We start from the raw sequence: 19432 nt of genomic DNA, 5'->3' as shown, positions 1-19432 counted from the left end.
CTAGCATGCTCTTAGGTGAGCACATTTAATACTCTTTGTTCCTTTGTTTTCCTGTTTCTCTCTTGAACCGAGTACTTTTTATTCTTTTTTCAGCAGGTGCTCTGGTTTCCTTGGCTGAGGGAGAGGAGGATGATGAAGTTCCCCTCATCATGCAGCAGTGAGTTGTTTTTCATATTCCTGTTGTATTGAATTTCTCTTCTTTGTTTTGACTTTTAGTCTTGAACCTTTTGAAGTAATCGGAGGTCGGGTGTGAGTTCTTCCGAGGCTCCCGCGCCGACTTCTTCTGAAGCTCCGGTGTCGAGTTCTTTGGTAGCCTCGGTCCCGAGCTCTACCGCTCCTCCAGTGCGGAGTTCTTCCACGGCTCCAGCCCCGGCTTCTTCCGCGGCTCTGTTGTCGGCTATCCCGCTTTCGTCGCCGGGTGGCGGTGACGTTTTCGCCGTCGTGGTTCCCCCTACGAGGCCTTCTTTTGGCTTCGCGAAGAAGAAAGTGGTTGGGTGAGTAGATTCTGGCTTTTATCTTTTTGGCTTCTATCTTTCTTCTCCTGGTTCTTATCGGCGCTTCCTTTTATCACTTTTCAGTGTTTCGTCTTCTCTCGTTTCTTCATCGACTTCTTCTCTGCCTCCCGCCGTGCCAACGAGTTTCGAGCCTCAGGACTCACAACATTCTGTTGATGAAGTTGCTGCGGGGGCTTCGGAGCTACCTGGCGAAGTTGCGGACTTGGCCGCTCCGGAGGTGACTGTGGCCGTCGCGCCAGGTCCTTCTGAGGGTTTGGCTCCGGCCTCCCTAGAGGTTGCTTTGGTCGTTCCTTCTTCGCCCCAGCCGGCTTCTCCTTCCCCTTCTCTTGCTTCCGACGGTCCCTCTTTTTCCGGTGACGTGGTGCAACAGTTCGATGCCACCCATCGGTTATCGGAGCTGACCGTAGCCTGGGGGAGCTTATCGACCCTCGCGACTTCTTTTGGTGAAAAGCTCCAGGTAGGTTTTACTGCCACTCCTCTTTTGCATGCTTGTTTTTCTTCTGTCCTTACGCCTTGTTTCTCTTTGCCTCTTTTTGCTCAGTCTTTCTCTCGTGATCACTCTGGCTTATTGTTAGCACGAGACCCTCTTGGGCTCCTGTCAGTGGTATCCCAAGCATTGGATTGAAGGATCTTTCGAACTGTCCCTGATAGGATTTTGCCATGTTGTCGAGCCCAAATGGAAAAGAACTCGACTTCTTGAAAGAACTCTGAGGGTAATCCGAGTTGTTTTGGGTTGTGCTCTGGAATCCTGCCAAAAAAGAACTCGGTTTCTTGAAAGCACTCGAATAAGACTTCACCTTGGACGCGGAACTTGAATTCGAGTCGGATGCGCGTAGTCGTGAAATCTTATTCAAATCGGATATTATGAGCTGCGCGAATCTTCTGGTGAGCTGATCTGTCGTAGTTGTCAAAATAGGAAATTCTTCATGATGATCCGGATCTTTGAGGAGATGGCCTTGAAGCTTGCCGTAGTTGTCTGCCTCGCAGATCCATGAGCCGAAGATGAAAGTTGATCCCGTCGGGAAGATCATGTTGTCGAGGTCCATCGAGCTCTCGGATGCAAAGTCGCCGAAAGCCCCTACCTGGCGCGCCAGCTGTCGATGTTTGACCACCGATAGCCTACCACGGGGGTACCCGAGGCAGTATGTTCGGGCTTCAGCGTATGCAGAACTCGATGGTGAACGCAAGAGACAGTCGATTTATCCTGGTTCGTACCCTCGATCGTTGATCGAGTAACAGCCCTACGTCCAGTCGGCGTTAGCCTTTGCGTTGAATTGATTATGGAGTGTCGTACAATTGTTGTTGTTCTTCTTTGTCCAGGAGCCCTGCCCTCCTTTATATAGTCAGGAGGCCAGAGTCCTAGTCGGTTTACAATGAGAGTTCCTAGTAGGATTACTGAATAGTACTACTACTAAGATTACATGGGAAGAATCCTAGTTAGACTAGATCTTCTTTCTCCCTTGCGGGGTATCCTGTGGGTCCCACATCGACAGCGCCCTAGCCCGAACACTTTCAGCCCGAGTCGCTCGGGGGCTCCATAAGGGTACAATATTGAATATTACCTCTTTTTCTTTTTACTATCACATGATAAACAACTTTGTCCCCGAACGGAAGCACATTCCATTCTTTTGATGGCCCTACATGACTCTGTTCTTACTCCCAACCGATCGCACCTCGCCTTTTCCTATGGATACGAGCAGCCGAGCCTCACGGGCCACGCCCCGAACTCCCAAGGTCGCACCCTACGGGACAAACGGGTAGGTACGAGAAAGAAAAGGATAAAAATGAAAGTTATGCTAGGATAAAAAAACAAGGAACGGATATCGTGGTTCTGTCACAAAAATAGCACTGACATATTCATTGATAAAAAAAACTATTCACATGGGGACTCACCCACAAACTCATCTTTTACATTTTCTACTACTACAAATACTACTGCGGCCGCTCGACGACATCACCTGAACGCCAAAAGAGAAACCACGGCACACGACGCCGGACATAACCACAACCGCCAGGGATCCACTCGGTTCCACTCCCTCGACTTCGGCAAGTGCATCGGGTACCTCAAGGGCATCGCACCCAAAGATGCTCAACAGAAGAACATGGAGCTCCTAACCTTCTTATGCAGTCGAGGTAGCTCCTAGGTAGGGGCGCTGCTATCGAGGTATGGCCACCATGGCTGGAAGAAATCTTATCAAACTTTATGAACTGGCCAACCTGAGCAGCTGCAGGCACGGAACCCTCCACCAGCACGATCCTAAGCAACTTCCCCTCCAACGAAGCTCGCCCGGTGAAGATCCACTAGAGAAAATCCACACACGGCTCCATCCCGAAGAAGGCCTCGCAGATCAATCTAGCATCGCCTACGGTAGCCTCTAGTCTGACATCACACTCTGGGTTCCCAAAAGGATCTATAAGCCCTCCCCGTCGCTCACTCTCTCTCTCACTTAGGAACCGCCGCAGCATACAGGCACTCTCGTTGAGAAAGAAGGAGGAGAGACAATAGTTGGAGAATAGGCAAAAGGACTGCGATGGAGAGCCCTCTCCCTCCCCCCTATTTAAGGAAGAAACGCGATAGCCAAAGAAGGACAGACAATTAGAGCACAAAGCTCTCCCCCTGCCCCCATTCAAAGCGGATGGGGAATGATGGGACATGCCCTGACCAAAGGGACGCGCACTAACCAACGGAACAACGCTGGGTCAGACGAAATGCCGCCTGGCGAGGCGAAACATGGCCTAGGTATGGCCCACCACTATCGCACGACCAGGCATGAAAACCGAAGCGTCACCACATGCAGGTAGCTCTCCATATCCCCGGGCGGGACTTAGAAAAACCAAAATGGGATCTCCGTCGGAAGAGACCATCGGGCTTCCTAAAGTCGATCGAATCACTCAGGATAAACACCGAGACACAGGTAGGAAGCGAAGGGACGCATGTAGGCCATGCCGACTCCGTCATAAATGACGAGCGCGGGTCTCGGTCATACATTTCTGACTGAAGCTCTCCGAGCCTCGTCACTCAAGTCATCAAGGTAAATACTACCAACCCCCTCTATTTCTTTATAATCATTTCATACATCCATAAGCGCATTCATTCCATACGCCCGTGCCCCCCGGACGATTCGGGCCCTGAACCGCCCGAGGGCTCAGGAACTAAGCATCGCACGTGTAGCGAAATGCATCACAACGCTCCGTGTTGCGTCACAAAGCGGCGGTTGCCTCATTCGACATGAGCAAACCAACAGAGCCAAGGGAGAAAAACGTAGATGAGCCCCGTGTGGCCCTCGCTCGGTCTGGCAGATCGGGTCATCTCAACCTTCTCGTTCGATCCTAAACCTCTCGCCAAGCCCATAGAATCTCCATCGAGGGGAGGCCGTTAGGCCATCCGGGTCGGTCTCCGAAACAACCCAGGCATCTGCCGGGTTGCAGGTAAAGGAGTAGTGGAATGTCACAAGAGGGCTATGCCGACCGCGTCATGAACGACGGACCCAGATTCCACTCGATCATACCCGTTAGTGAACTCACCGAGCGCGTCACTCGAGCCCGAGCGATCGGGACAAGCAACAACACTCAGCCCCTCCGATTGTGAGGAACCGAGGATGGGGTAACGCACACAACTCACATCGACCTCTACGAAGGCCCAACATGGCTCCGGGGCTCAAGACACAAATGCCAGGGTCTACGACCCCGATCTTGCCCCATCCGGCTACGCTTCGACTGCGCTCCAAACACCCGGGTCTGCGACCCCGATCTCGCCCCATCCGGCTACGCTTCCGACTGCGCTCCAAAAACCTGGGTCTGCGACCCCGATCTCGCCCCATCAGGATCCACGAGCACCGCCTTGTCACCTCGCCCGATCTCAGACTAAACTAACTGAATAACCCGATCCCATGGCGCGCATCGACGCTAGGATCAGTGAGCTCTAGCGCTTCCAAACTAAGTGAATCACTCGATCCCATGGCGCGCATCGATGCCAAGATCAGTGAGCTCTGTCGCGTCTAAACTAACTTCCTCGCCCAATCCCACGGCGCGCATCGACGCCAGGATCAGTGAGCTCTGTCTCAATCTAGTCCTCGCGCCTAACCACCTCGGCTGCACAATGACGCCTTGGTTGACAAAACTCCGTCTCAAACTAAAAACACGCACACACGCCCGCTAAATGAACATCCCCCAGACGATTCGGCCTGAACCGCTCGGGGGCTACACCCGCGGGTGCGCTCGCGCGCACCGGCCTACAAAACAAAAAATCTCCCAAACTGATAACACAGAAAACCTTGTAGACGATTCTGCCCGAACCGCCCGGAGGCTCGGGGGCTACACCCACAGGTGCGCTCGCGCGCACCCACTGGCAAGAGAAAAATCATCCGGATGATTCTGTCCGAATCGCCTGAGGGCTCGGGGGCTCCTGTCGGGTTCATAAACCCAGGGTCCCTCGGGGACCGGCTTCCACGCCAAGGCTCGGTCCAAGAGTCTGAAAACAATAGGCCGGAAGGACGGTCCAGTCACCGACCGAAAGGTCTGGCCGAAGAGGAGCAGCACTTGCTCGTCAACTACTTCGGCCCACCTCTCCGACTGGAGCACTCGCTTCGGACCCCAGCCGCGTCCGGACGACCTCTCCAATCAGAAGGCCTGGCCCAAGCACTACTTCCGACTTTGACCCCGCGTCTCTGACTGGGGTTCGTGGGAACTCTGCTCATCGCTCTTCTCCGACTGGCGCTACTAGAGCCGACTGGGGCCATCCGACCGGGGACGCCCGCTCAGAAAGGACCAGGGGATGAACGGAGAAAGCAAGCCAGGGCGCACAAGTCAAACCACGATACCAGGGACCATATCCTGTACGCCTGCAGAAACAGTACTCTGCAACCGCCTTGACACAAACATTATTATAGGCACCGATATTTCCATCTACAGTGTTGTGGGCGCCGTTAAAACTCCCATACGGTAAGGCCCCCCACGTGCCTATGGGCATCGATAGTGTTGTGGGCACTAGGATTTACCGTACTGGGTGAATATGGTGAGACTCCTCACCTGCCTCTAGGCATCGAACAGTATTTGCAGGTACCGACATCTACCATTCCTGAAGGAGGCAACGCAACCTCCCACATGCATCTGACATTCTACGGTGACATCAACAGTGTTGTGGGCGCCTACCATTATCTTGCACCCGCCGGTATTAGTAACAAGGCTCAGTAACATGCGCACCCTCTCCCTCCCACTTGTAAAGCCGTCCCCTTCATCTATAAAAGGGGATGCGCTCCCTCCAACACAGGCAGTTCAACTCAGTTGATTCGAGTGGATTAGAAAGCCTTTTCTAGATTCATTAGATCAGCCAAGTTCACTAGCTCACAACCTCAGAACCTCCGGGTTCGCATCTCAAGCGCACGCTTGAACACTTAGCTCGTAGCGTAGCTCCTGTCGCTCTCAGCCCTTCCGACCGGAGCCGACCGGACCTCTTGTACACCCCATCTTTCTCCTTCTTGTTTGTAACCCCACTGCAAACTTCGAGCACCTGGGCTCAGGAATAAAGTCACTGGCCGACCCAAACTGGACGTAGGGCACGTTGCCTGAACCAGTATAAACCCTGTGTCATTGAGTGCTAGGTCACCTCCGATCACAACGTACGACAAAACTACAAATATTCACTAGTTGGGCACCGACACTACCAGAACCAGTAAACCCGAGAATCAATAATCTACCGAAACCCTAGATCAACTATATTTGGGCACCTGTGAATCAACAATTTAATGAACCCTAGATCAACCGGATCGGGGCAAGCAAAGTGGATCAACCATGAAACAAGCACATCATAGATGATGACAACAATCTAGGCAGATGCTCACTTGAATTCGACACTATACAACAGAACCATAGAGAAGGGGGACGAATTGAGCGGGTGCATTCCAGATCGAGATTGCCTTCCTTCGTTCGGAGGGAAGACAAATCCAAGAAGAACTGGAGTGGATCTTGGAGCCGGGACCTTTCAGCAGCTGCGGCGGTCACGTCTCTCCAGCGAGGGGACGAAGCCGATGTGGAGGCGGGGATGATGACGGTTCGGAAGGGGACGGTGGCTGGGACGGTGATGGGGATGGCAAGAGGAGAGTCTAGGCGAGTGCGGAGGGGCGGCGACGGATGAGAGTCGAGGCGAGGGCGGAGGGGCGGCGACTTGAGGAGAATTGAGTCGAGGCGACTCGCGACTCGCGAGAAGTCGAGAGGAGAGGCGAATCGCGGCGGGGAATGCCGCCCGGTACAGGTTTCCCCGTCGAAACCCGGCTCCTGCGGGACGGAGACCCCAGCGTCGCGTGCTTCCAAACAGGTCGGAGTGGCGGCGCGTGGAAATTATCCGCGGGGGCTTCCTCCACGGGGAAACGACCGGGACCCTTCGGGATCCCCTGCTGCCAAATAGCCCTAATGGATCAAATCTCCGTCGGTCATCGGGTATCAGGCCCCGTTGCCATCCTTGTCACAGACAGCCCCCCAGGCACTCCCCGTTCCTCATTGTGCTGCGGGCCCTACGTGTCAGTATTTACATCTCCGACTCCGAGTGTCCGACCCCACCAGTCGGTCAACTCTCCTTCCATTCCTTTCAGTCCCAACTCCCAATCCATTCCAGGCCAGCACCGCCGCCGCCGGCTCGCCCACCCGAGCCACGCCACGCCGCCGCGGACACCAACCCGCGCCACAGCCGCCGTCTCGCCCAGCCGCGTCGCCACCGGCCCCGGCTGGCCCTCCCGCGACTCCGTCGGCGGCTTGCCTTCCCGCGCCACGCCGGCCCCAGCTCGCCCTTTCCGGCTGTCCCGGTCAACGCCGCCGCCAGCGCGTCCTTTCCCGCGCCGGAGGCCCCGCTTGCCTGCCACAGCGGTGCGGCGCAAGCTCCCCCTGGCGCTTCTCAAGTGACGCGAAGAAGAAAGTGGGGGAGAAGGAGGCTGGCATCAGCGGGTCCCACGGACAAATCGGCTAGAGAGCTGAGTGATGTCTCCCAATCGCAAGCGATGAGTTTTTTCTTTCCTCCAGTTTTCACCCTTTTCTCTTTTCCACATTGGATTGGACACCAGCTCAGCTAGCTCGGAGCCTCCCGTTGAGGTCGCCCTGGCGATTAGTTCGAGTACTAGTATTATATATAGTATAATAAGTAATGGTTGGTGAGCGCTTGACAGCCTCATGGGATCGGATCGGAGACCATCATTCGACGCACCGGTCCTTATGAGCTCGGTTGGTGCCCCTAGCTGAGCGAAGGAACGAAGCTAGCCGGCTGGTGACAAGAAAGGAGTACAGCTAGTAATAATAAGGTTGTCGTGCTACCTTCTCGCTTATGCTTCTTATTTCTTGATAATGGAAAATTTCTAGCTTCAGAATTCTCTGTATCTTTCTTCCTTAATTAGTTGGATTCTTGTGAGATTATATATAAGCTGCTAATCGAAAGGTCATCACTCGATTTGTGCTCATGAGTTTATCAATCAGTTGTCCCTGGCCTGATCTGATGTGCCTTGATCCAATGATGTCGCAGATTCTGGTCTACATATCTACAGAAAGATGGCTGATATTGTAGTCCGCGACTTGGAGAGGATTGTCAAAGTCGCGCTTGCCATCAAGAAGGCCGTGGAAATGGCTAAGCGGAATAAGGAGGATTGTGTTAAGATCGGTGAGCGTGCAGCTGAGGTCAGTACTCATATGAAGCGGCTGAAGGAGAATTCGAAAGTTATGGAGGACCCTTCGATGAGTGATACGCTCAAGAGTATGGAAGAGACCCTCGAACGTGCTCTCATGCTCGTCAACGAGTGCCAGAGGAAGCACGTCGTGCTCCGTTACTTCAATGCCAGTGGCATGTCAAAGAAGCTGCACCAGGTGCAGGAGGATATATCATATAAATTGTGGAATGGGGTCTTGGCCACCGTTATCGACACAAGGATTGCTTTGGAAAAGCAGATCCAATCTGCTGTTGATGCCCCTCTGCACCAACACCAACAGGTAACTTTAGTGTTGCTTATTTCAAATTTTACTAAGTAATACTACACGGTCCACACTATTCTTTATTTTGAGATAACAGGGCAAACACAAACATGATTAGGAAATGATGTAAGGCCCTACAGTAGTTCTAGCCATCAGGGAATGATTTCAACACACAACATATGGTACATCTATACATAGTTTGTCCCTAGGTGTTTGGATATATTACTGCCACAGGATACATGGTTCCAGTCTTCTTCCAGACCAATCTGATCTAAAAATTGAACCTACCAGATCATTTGGATTGAGTTGCCAGAGCATCTGTCTCATTTGCCATAGGTTCTGTTTGGATGTCGCTTTGACAAATTGAGATATTAATTATTATGGGGCTGTTTGATTGGGACCCTGATCTTGGGAATGCTGCCCGGGCCAGACAGGATTCCTAGATCGCGAACAAACTTGCCCCACGAACAAACTTGCCCTATGGAATGGTAGTTTTAGAATCTAGAGACATACAAAACCTCAATTTAAAAAACATAGGCAAGCACAAACATAAACACACACCAGTTTAATTTAACACTTTAGTTTTGTTCTATGGCGTACCTAGTGCAGAGAGCTCCCGCTCTGTGCGGGGTCTGGGGAAGGGTGTCAATGGCAAGCCTTACCCTCGCTTGTGCAATGCGAGGAGACCGCGACTCGAACCCGGGACCTTCCGGTCACAGGCGGTAAGACTCTACCGCTTGCACCAGGCCCGCCCTTCAGTTTTGTTCTATGGGTTCAATAAAATTTATTTGGTCAACCTTTTGTTTTAGAATTATGTGTAAAGTGTTTCCAACAATGAAATCAGCCGCCACTATCCCAAAAGATACAGACATCACGTAGAGATTATGTAAAAGATAACTTGTCCAGTGAGATATACTCCTACATAATTAAGGTTTGTGGTCGTTGTATGAACTTCTCGTCTTCTTAACTGAGCGGCAGAGCTCCTGCCTTTTTGTTCAAAAAAATAATAATAAATAAGGTTTGTGTCTTAATACACGGAGTACATACGACACAAGAGCTAATTGTCCATTTCCCTGTGCACGAGTATCTCTTCGTTCAACAAGAAGAGCTAGTTTGCTTCTCTCTCCACATTCTCTTTCCTGGGCATGGCACTACTCTGAATGCACCTATCTAACTTGTCCTTATTTGGGATGCTTTAATAAACAGGAAATTCATGAGGTTGTATGTATACCTCTGAGGACTGTTCAAGGGAGGTTGTATCTTGTGAACGTTCTCTATGCAATTATATGGCGAACACATTGGCAGAGTTATTGACTGATTAATTGATTATACAAGTCATATGAAAGACTCAGACATTATCCCTTTTCTAGGATGGGCCATGCAACCCATAAACTAGGCCCACAAAACCTACTAATTGATCACAAAGTATTCAAGTAAGATCCAAAAATGACTCTCTGTAAGGCTGCAACAAACTTGATCCTACATTGAGTAGCTATCCCCACTATCTGTCTTGAAAATAATTGAGGATTTCTTATATAATCTGATAACCAAACTGTTCTATATAGAACTGATATGTTTCATTTATATGAAGTGACTGCAGATAATTGAGGATTTCTTTTGTACATGCTTTTTGTGATTTTTTTTCCACTTCAGTATGCAGGGCAGGTGGAAACCTCACAAAGTAGTCATTCAAGAACCGATCAAGCTAGGTACGTATGTAAGATATCTGCGGTGCAAATTCATGAGTCATGCATTCTGTTGTAAATGTAACACTTAAGAGTAAATTATATATAATGTGGCAGACTGAAATCTTGTAAGGGTTACCCATAGTAATTGAGAAACTAAACTTCACAATTCTCTAAATATACCAATTATACAATTACGTAGTTACGTGTCATTTGGATGAAATACATGTTAAAAGTCCATTTGAGCAAGGAAATAAACCATGCCAACACATAAGTAATAACCAGTATTATTCTAAAAAAATCACTATTCAAATGGGTTCACTTTTATAAGTCCTCCCATTATTGCTGCACCAATTAAATTCACAAGTCCCCAAAATTACTAACTTCTCCAAGGACACATTGCTGATCGCTCTAAATCGAGCACAAAATTACTGAGTATAATGTCGCTTATACCTTTTCCCGTCCAGATGAAATAAAGGTTATTAAGCAATTTGAATAATGGGGGGGGGGGGGGGGGGGGGGGGGGGGGGGGGGGTCACAAACAGAACACAAAAAATTATCCTTTTACTGGGCTGCTTCTGGAACATTGTCAAACTAATAAATATATAAGGTACGATATTCACATATTCTGATAGATTATTCATGTGACTGTTCACATAAGCAAATTTAGTACATAATCACCCATATAAGTTAAATATATTTCGTCTGCCCTAGATATTGCTAGCTTTTTCAAATGCACCTTTTTGTCTCTTTATTAGTGGGACTACTCGGTATAACTGTATCGATATTTTTTTTTAATTGAAATCGGAACTTACAAGTTGGAAGGCCTCTTATTTTGTGTTTTCTATGGCAATGGCAGATCTGTACTTGTGAACAGCGAGAAAGGAAAGACCATGGTAGCAAGAGTAAGAAGGCAGCAGTCTGAACTTTTGTCTGGTAAGGTGGCATTTCTGTTACTTCGATCGACATAATTCTTGTCCACGACTTTAGACCTTGCTTGACCTTCACAATCACCAAGTATCTCTAATGCCTGCACATACACAACCAAGAGACATGTTGTACCACCACCATGTCCCCTAAGATAGAACAACTCAACAGCTAGGGCTTACCAACCTTGACAATCACTCATCATACAAAACGACAAGAGCACATCTCAACTTTACCATCTCACTTGTGTTTTGTGTGCCCCAGGAGGTGCTACTAAAGAAATGATTTTTAGAGGTGCCTCCATTTTGTTTCAAACGTGGTTGCTATTCTCGCTGCCTCTAAAAACAGAGATAAGGGCCTGAGCTTAGCAATACAACAACAAAGCCTTTAAGTCCCAAACAAGTTGGTGTAGGCTAGAGTTGAAACCCAGCAGAAGCAATCAAGGTTTAGGCACGCGAATAGCTATTTTCCAAGCACTCCTATCTAAGGCTAAGTCTTTGGGTATATTCCATCCTTTCAAGTCTCCTTTTATTGCTTCTACCCAAGTCAACTTCGATCTTCCTCTGCCTCTCTTCACGTTACTATCCTGGCTTAGGATTCCACTACGCACCGGTGCCTCTGGAGGTCTCCGTTGGACATGTCCAAACCATCTCAACCGGTGTTGGACAAGCTTTTGTTCAATTGGTTCTACCCCTAATCTATCACGTATATCATTGTTCCAAACTCGATCCCTTCTTGTGTGACCACAAATCCAACGCAACATACGCATTTCCGTGACACTTATCTATTGAACATGTCGTCTTTTCGTAGGCCAACATTCTGCACCATACAACATAGCAGGTCTAATCACCGTCCTATAAAACTTGCCTTTTAGTTTCTGTGGTACCCTTTTGTCACATAGGACACCAGATGCTTGGCGCCACTTCATCCACCCTGCTTTGATTCTATGGCTAACATCTTCATCAATATCCCCGTCTCTCTGTAGCATTGATCCTAAATATCGAAAGGTATCCTTCCTAGGCACTACTTGACCTTCCAAACTAATATCTTCCTCCTCCCGAGTAGTAGTGTCGAAGTCACATCTCATATACTCAGTTTTAGTTTTACTGAGTCTAAAACCTTTGGACTCCAAAGTCTCCCGCCATAACTCCAGTTTCTGATTCACTCATGTCCGGCTTTCATCAACTAGCACTACATCGTCCGCGAAAAGCATACACCAAAAAATGAATTTATAGAGGCGGTTGAAATTTTCAGCCGCCTCTAAAGATAGGGCCTTAGGTGGTTGGAAACACTAGTAGTCTATACAAATAGGGTCCAAAGTAGTGGCGACGCCAACACTATTTGAAATTTCAAGGCAAAAAGTCATGGGTCCAGCACTACCACATCCTCCCTCTTCCACTGTATCTTTTCACCTACCCACCATCTCCCACACGGACTTCCCTCTCATCCTTATCTCTTCTTTCTCCCTTGGCTCCCCACTGCTCCCTCCTCTCTCTCCTAGGCCACGCTCCCTCTCTCTTTCTCTCTCTTCCTTGGCTCCTCTCGTGGGAGTGGTGGTGGCAGGTGGCAGATGCACAACAGGGTGTGACAGTGCTGGTGGCGGCAGGGTGTTGCATTGTGCGTGTGGCCCTAGAACAGTGCCGGGCTTCTTCTTTTTTTGTTTTTCCCCGCTTTCTAGAGATGGGTCATTTTGCCACTCGCCCTAGAAATCGATTTTTAGGAGCGTCTGTAAACCCACATCTAGAAATAGTCAATTTCTAGAGATAGATGGACAACAACGGCTGGAATACCCACGGCTAAAGATCAATTCTGGCCGTTTCTGTAAATCAGTTGTATGGTACTGAGGGATGGCCGAGGACGTCCATTGGGTGGACTGCGGGCATTGATGTTTAGTGAGAGCGACTCACTTTCAGGTGACTAGAGGAGCCCATGCTTGAGGACGACGACCCCAACAACAATGGCATTGCTGGAGCGGTGGGGGCAGCATGGGTCCATAGCTGGCATCATTGAAGAGTAGTGTGCGGAGGAGTGAAATAGGAGGGAATGGAGGCCTACAAGCGGAGGACCTTGCCAGAATTGGGGCTGGCGAGGAGGCAATATGCACAGTGGCTTTGCATTAGTTTAGTTTATATTGGGGGCTGCTCTTGGATGTTAGATCTAGATTAATCACTCCAAAATTTGAGTGCATTTGAGGATAAAAGTATCATGAAATGGAGAATTAGACAGGCCCTATCATCTACCAAAGTTTAATTTACCACTTCGCTCTTTTCAATTGCATTGTATATTGCAACAAACTTACGGTTTCATGTTTGGTATGCATTTGCTTCCCATGACAGGTGTTGCTCAGTTCAGTTTGTCTCAATTGAACGATGCTACAAATGAATTTTCAGAAGACTGTGTGGTTGAAAGAGGCTACTACAAGGTACTCCCTTGCTTGGTTAGCTAATTTTGTTTTGGGCTCTTCCGATGATGATTTTCATCAGTGGGTCAATTTGCTATAAAAGTACAGTCATGCATTTAGTAAGATATGCATTTTGGTATAACAAGGGTTTTTTCTTGACACATAATTATATTTGGGGCAGCATCATCATCATTTATCTTAATTTCATGCCATATAGTGAAAAATCATTCTCCCTCCATTTCAAATTGTAAAACGTTTTCGCTTTTCTAGATATATAGCTTTTTACTATGAACGTAGATATACACTATGTCTAGATACATATTAAAAGCAATATATCTAGAAAAGCCAAAACGTTTTACAATTTGGAATGGGTGGAGTACATGGCAAGCTAAATAACAATTATGATACTAGCACCGTGAGTAGTGTAGACAGACAATGTGACTATAATGAGGTCACCTTTGTTCTAGCATTTATTTCTAAGGCATCTTTAGGCCTTTGTATTTGTTAAACCTCTAGCTTTACAATTTGTGTAGATTTCTTAGAGCTAGGGTATTCCTAACTCCAGAAATCTAAGAACTTGCTAGAGCTATGTATAAACATGAGTTATTTAGTTGAGCTGTTTTCTTTATTTTCTATATATCAAGGTTGCAATATTAAGGTTCTTGATTTTGACAACTAATTTTAGATCTAAGTTGGACCTCGGAGCCAGAGTGAAGTAGTGAAGGAGTAATGCCCCTGACCACTCCGTTAATAAGCACAAACATCACATGGTGCTCTAAAATCGCAGCATGGCACTATAATAATACCACGCATGTTTCTGCTCTTTGGTGTAGGAAAATTTATGTCCTAATCCCTCTGTTCCAAATTGTAAGCCATTTTAGTTTTGTGCTAAGCCAAACTTGTCTAACTTTGAGTAAGTTTATAAGAAAATTCCAATATCAAACAAATACACTAGCAAAATGTCACGGTATATCTAGTTAACCAGTTTGATATTGTTGATGTTTGTGCATTTTTCAATAGACTGGGTAAAAGCTAGGGAAGTTTGACTTAGAATAAAGCTAGAACGACTTCAAATTTAGAAAGGAGTATACCGCTTTCCGTAGACAATTGATCTTACATGCACAGTTATAAGAATTATCAGCGAACCAAACTGGTCAGCAAGGGTTTAGGGCTATAACATTTTTCTTTCTGGTTTTAGTTTTGTTAAAGGAACTATCTTTTCTGTGAAAAAGTAATTTTCTATCATTTATGCTTTTAAGGGTGTATTACGCGACGGACTTGACGTTGCCATCAAGAAGTTATCAGTCTCTGATGATCTTCAAGAGAGGCGCCTGCAGCATGAGCTTAATATTCGTGCAAAGCTTCAACATGGAAACATAGTTAAACTTCTGGGATATTGCCTCAATGCCCAAGAAGAAGAAAAGCTATACTTTTTGGTCGAAGAATACATACCAAATGTTGAAAGCTTGGAAAGGATTATTAATGGTATGTCTCGACGGGAATTCTAGTTCACATATGAACCTAATAACTTATCTTGTCTCACTAACTAATGTTGTTTGCTTCTTGTTTTGCATTATATTGCGCAGTCTCTCGACTTGATTGGCCCTCCTGTTTCAAGATAATTCAGGGGATAGCAAAGGGCTTACATTGCTTACATAAGCATCACGTTCTGTATATGGATTTGAATCCAGCCAACATCCTCGTCTGTTCAGATATGAATCCTGTGATCATCGATTTTGGATCATCAATAGTGCTGGATGGTGATGATGATAAGATCACTGGGGATGCCGTAGCAGGCACATTGTAAGATGTTCCATGAAATTTTTTCCATTAGGATGAACCTGATGGCATTTTAATCCTGCAGTAAAAGAAACTCCACGAAGCTCATTTGTTTTCTAACTTTTATGCATCTTCATCAGTTATTCATTATTATTATTGGTTACCACTCAGGGGTTATGTCGCTCCAGAAAAACTTATGGAAGCTTATGCATCAATGATGTCTGATGTGTTCTCTTTTGGAATCATCATCATTGAGATCATTACCGGCAGGAGAGTTTCACCTTTTGTTGATTTACCGGAATGGGTGAGTAATATATTTACAAGCTGGACAGGAATATCAGCTTCTTATTATTTCTTGTAGAACTAGCCAATTAGCTCACGTAGTTTCATGGCTAGTATATATATATTAAAGTTCATTATATGATAATAAGTCTTATGCTTATTGCTTACAAGTGCAATTATGATCATCATACAACTTAATAATGCTAGAAATGAATATATACGTCCATGTCATGCAAATTTATCAACTCTAATTAATGTAGACTTATAACATGAACATGGCACAACCATATAAACCAAGTCGTCGTCTTAGAATTTTCATAAATTCTTTTTATTTAAGACTATTAAGGTCCTCTATTTTATTATTTGTTTTCTTGAAGGATTTATCTTCTTGGTCAATGGACTATGCAACTTCATTCCTTTTATCTGATTTCTTGTGAAATAATTAATAAACATGGTTTATCTTTCTTTTGGTATGCCCCTAAGATAAGTTACTTACTGCACGCCCCTTGAACCGTAAAATATTATCAAGAGTACATGTTCCCTTATTGATATCTAAAACCACCATTAGATAAACACGGATTGCACAGGTTGTTGCCTTTGTTCCCTCCACAGATATCTACCAGACACGGACAGTGGTGGATCCAAATCTTGCAAGTTTGTTTGTTTGTTTGTTTTGTTTTGTTTTTAACCAGAAATATGAAGGTTGCTGCAACAAATTTGATTATTGTTGCAATGGTCTTCTTTTTTGTAGATGTAATCCAATAATGTGTTTGGGAACAAATTTGGTTGTTGCAGTAGGCTGTTTTCTTTACATTTTTTTTATGATGAAAAGTAACATCCGGCTTCATCCCGTGGCTTTAGGAATCAAACAATACTTATTACAAGGTTGACCACACAAAAAGTCACACCTTCTCGGACACATTTGATTAATAACCAAGTCGAAAAGTAAAGGGTCATCTGTGGGAGGCTAAGAAGATCCTCACTGTAGACTCCAGTTTACGACATGCCTGTATGATGCAGTTTTTTCTCTCATCACTTTGCTGTAATTGGGTCCAAAAGCGTAGCCAATGTGTCTCACCGATACTTTTTAGTTTGAGATTTATCAAAAACTATCATTCTTTGTTAGCCATACCAACAAACAGCTACAAAGTCAGTTAGTAGCAGTGAATTATACTTATTGCTTCCTTGTTTATACCATCAACTGAATAAATTTTTCATACTTAAATGATCCACTACACCGAACACAGCGTGTAAAGCATGCCACAAAAATCTAGCACAAAGTAGCCAAGTAGGATGTTTTCTTTACACTGCATTGTTTCTTATTCATGATTTATGATTTTTTCTTGTTGCATGTGCTGCTCGTTCATGATGCAAAGAGAGTCGGAACGTTTTACCACTAGACGTTTAGGAGCTAGCTTTTCCCATGTTTATTTCCTCATGTTGCACCGCATTGATTATTTGCAAAACTATACTTACCTTGATTGACGCAATTTTTTTCCCTTCTTGCAGGGTTCAGTTGATGAGATGATTACATCAGTGAATGGGTTATTTGATCCGGCGCTAGCTGACAAGTCTCAGCTAATCAAGATTAACAGGTGCAGAGAGGTCGGACTGAAGTGCATTGAGCGGGATCCGAAACACCGGCCTACCATGGCGGATGTTCTTGAGATGCTAAGTAGCTAAGAGCTGCCGGCACAATAGAGCTAGCCCAGACTGCACCCATTGAAGTGCCTGATCAGACGGATCGATAAGCTATGCTTCATGCCCACCACACGGACATGGGCTTTTGTGGCATCCTTCTGCCTTTGACCAAAATCTGTTCAAATATTTAAAACATTGGTCATTAATGGATTTCAACAAGTTTGATGTATAGATTTTGTCATGTACTTTGTTCACCCACAAATTGATCATTTGTGGCATTCAAAATTTATCCACAAATATAAGCATCTGTAGCCTAATCTGATGGCTCCCTCTGTCATTAGGCTAGTCTCAATGATGGGTTTCATGTCCTAGTTTCTAAACACAATGTGTTAGAAACAGTGTAGATGAGTTTTATCTCCATGAAACTTATTTCATCCTATAAAACTTTTATTATCTCTCTTCATTTATTACATGCCATATTAGTTTATTTAATGCCATAAAACTCTTATGAAACTCCTATTGATACTGGTCTTAGTGTAAATGCTCTTAGATGTAGCCACATGACCTTAGGCCAGCTCCAACAGTTCTGGATTAGTGGGCTCATAGAAATACAACTCAGCATTTTGGAGGCATTCATGGCATGTTAGGCCCGAGCCACTTGGCATGAAAAAACTGATCGTATGATGGGGGCAAAAACGACATGGTGAGGTGGACTATTTTGGCTGGTGTGTTTGGTTTCAAGGAATCACTCTATCTAGGTAGTCTATCATGAATTTATATATCAAATTTGGTGGAATGATTTTATTCCACATACCAGTATTAATTATTAATAACTTGGGAGGAACGAGGTGATGATGTATCAATCTATTCCATTTCACAAAGCAAACAAAAAAAAGTGAGAAATAAGTAGACAATAGACTATCTCATTCCCTAAACCAAACACACGATCCATGGTTGCTGGAACATTCAAGCGACACATCATCTCTCGTCTCTTCAAGTTTTAGTCTCCATTTCCATTCTTTATTGTCTTTACCAGTACAATTTGAAAACTTAATACTTGTTATTAATGAGATCTTTTACAATGGTTGGAATCGCTTCCTATCGCCTCCGATCGCCTTTGCAAAATAGCCATTTTCGTTGATTTTATTCGTCCAAGGGTAACATGGTCATTGCGCACACACCTCTCACTCCCCCCCCCCCCCCCCCCCCCCCCCCCCCCCCCCCCCCCGCCCCCACGCCGAACTTGCTAGCACACACGTCGCTCTCGCCCTCGCCAAAGCCGCCGCCGCCGCCTTGCTCTCTCCCTCCCTCTAGCCGCCACCGGTGGCCCTGCCCCGCTGCCGCCCCTGCCCCCAGCGCGAGGGCCACGGTGGTCGCCTCTCCTCGATTCCGCCGGGTTCCCGCGCACCCTCGCTGCCCTCTAGTCCGAGGCCGGCCTCGAGGTACCCTCTCCCCTTCACGGTGAGCACTCAAACCCACACCAACGGCTGCACTCTCCACTCTCCCTCTCAGATCTGGATGTGTAGTTGTGGCAAATTAGTACATGTATAGCTCGTATTTGATTTGATTATTCCAAAATTAGGCTTCTGTAGATGGATAATTGGTGCTCCCGTTCCAGAATGTTTGCATTACTGAAGCATCACAAAATTCTAATGATTTAAAATTTGGAATGTCTCTGCTGCAAGATTATGCTGCTAAGGTGCTACTAGTAAGGACATGTTATTAAGGTATAAAAGGTTTAGAAATATTCAAGAATGTCCAACAAACATTTGTCAAATATCTATCCCCACGAGAAAAATAAATTTGATTAATAGCTCCCTTTTCTTTTACTCAAGAGCTCTATGTCAGTTAGTACTCAGTACTTTGTACGGTAGTAACCTGCAACCAAGTCTTATAAAGATATATAATTACGGTATTTTAGTTAAGACCAGAACACTTTCTGGGTTGTCCATGCTAGAAAAAAAATGTGCTTGTTGCATCCAGGCAGGGATCATTGCAGCTATCAGGCCGTTGATGTTGTGTCAGACAAGTCCTGTTTATTTTCACGTAACGAAGCTTCTGAAGTGGCCTGTTTTCAAGATTTTCTTATAGGAATGGATTATCTCTTGTTGTGATTCTGAATTTCTCAGAGAATATATTGATGCAGTGCAACAAATACATCAAGTAGGAAAAGATTTCAGATGAGTATGCGTTTAATTAGTAGAGTCGTTGTGATTGCCGTAGAGATGTTGTTGGTCTGACTGTGATTAGTTTCG

At 46.0% G+C, this 19432-nt stretch overlaps 1 protein-coding gene across 1 annotated transcript; it reads left to right on the top strand.

Annotated features, from left to right (window-relative positions):
• The first annotated feature begins 7087 nt into the window (after window positions 1-7087).
• Window positions 7088-17640, top strand: LOC136534912 (cysteine-rich receptor-like protein kinase 19). Its single transcript, XM_066527267.1, has 9 exons — window positions 7088-7801; window positions 8020-8480; window positions 10116-10171; window positions 11007-11083; window positions 13411-13496; window positions 14735-14960; window positions 15062-15278; window positions 15426-15558; window positions 17046-17640. Exons 2-9 carry the CDS (start codon window positions 8046-8048, stop codon window positions 17217-17219), a joined length of 1404 nt encoding a protein of 467 aa, XP_066383364.1. The 5' UTR covers window positions 7088-7801; window positions 8020-8045; the 3' UTR covers window positions 17220-17640.
• The last annotated feature ends 1792 nt before the right edge of the window (window positions 17641-19432 follow it).

Source organism: Miscanthus floridulus, unplaced genomic scaffold, assembly GCF_019320115.1.
Source record: "Miscanthus floridulus cultivar M001 unplaced genomic scaffold, ASM1932011v1 os_2367_3, whole genome shotgun sequence".
Lineage (NCBI taxonomy): Eukaryota > Viridiplantae > Streptophyta > Magnoliopsida > Poales > Poaceae > Miscanthus > Miscanthus floridulus.
This window is presented reverse-complemented; position numbering and strand designations above follow the sequence as displayed.

Coding starts and splice junctions, on each gene's coding strand:
- LOC136534912 (XM_066527267.1), top strand. CDS start 8,046: ATGGCTGATATTGTAGTCCGCGACTTGGAGAGGATTGTCAAAGTCGCG. Junction 10,172..11,006: donor TCAAGAACCGATCAAGCTAG/GTACGTATGTAA, acceptor TGGCAATGGCAG/ATCTGTACTTGTGAACAGCG. Junction 15,279..15,425: donor GATGCCGTAGCAGGCACATT/GTAAGATGTTCC, acceptor GTTACCACTCAG/GGGTTATGTCGCTCCAGAAA.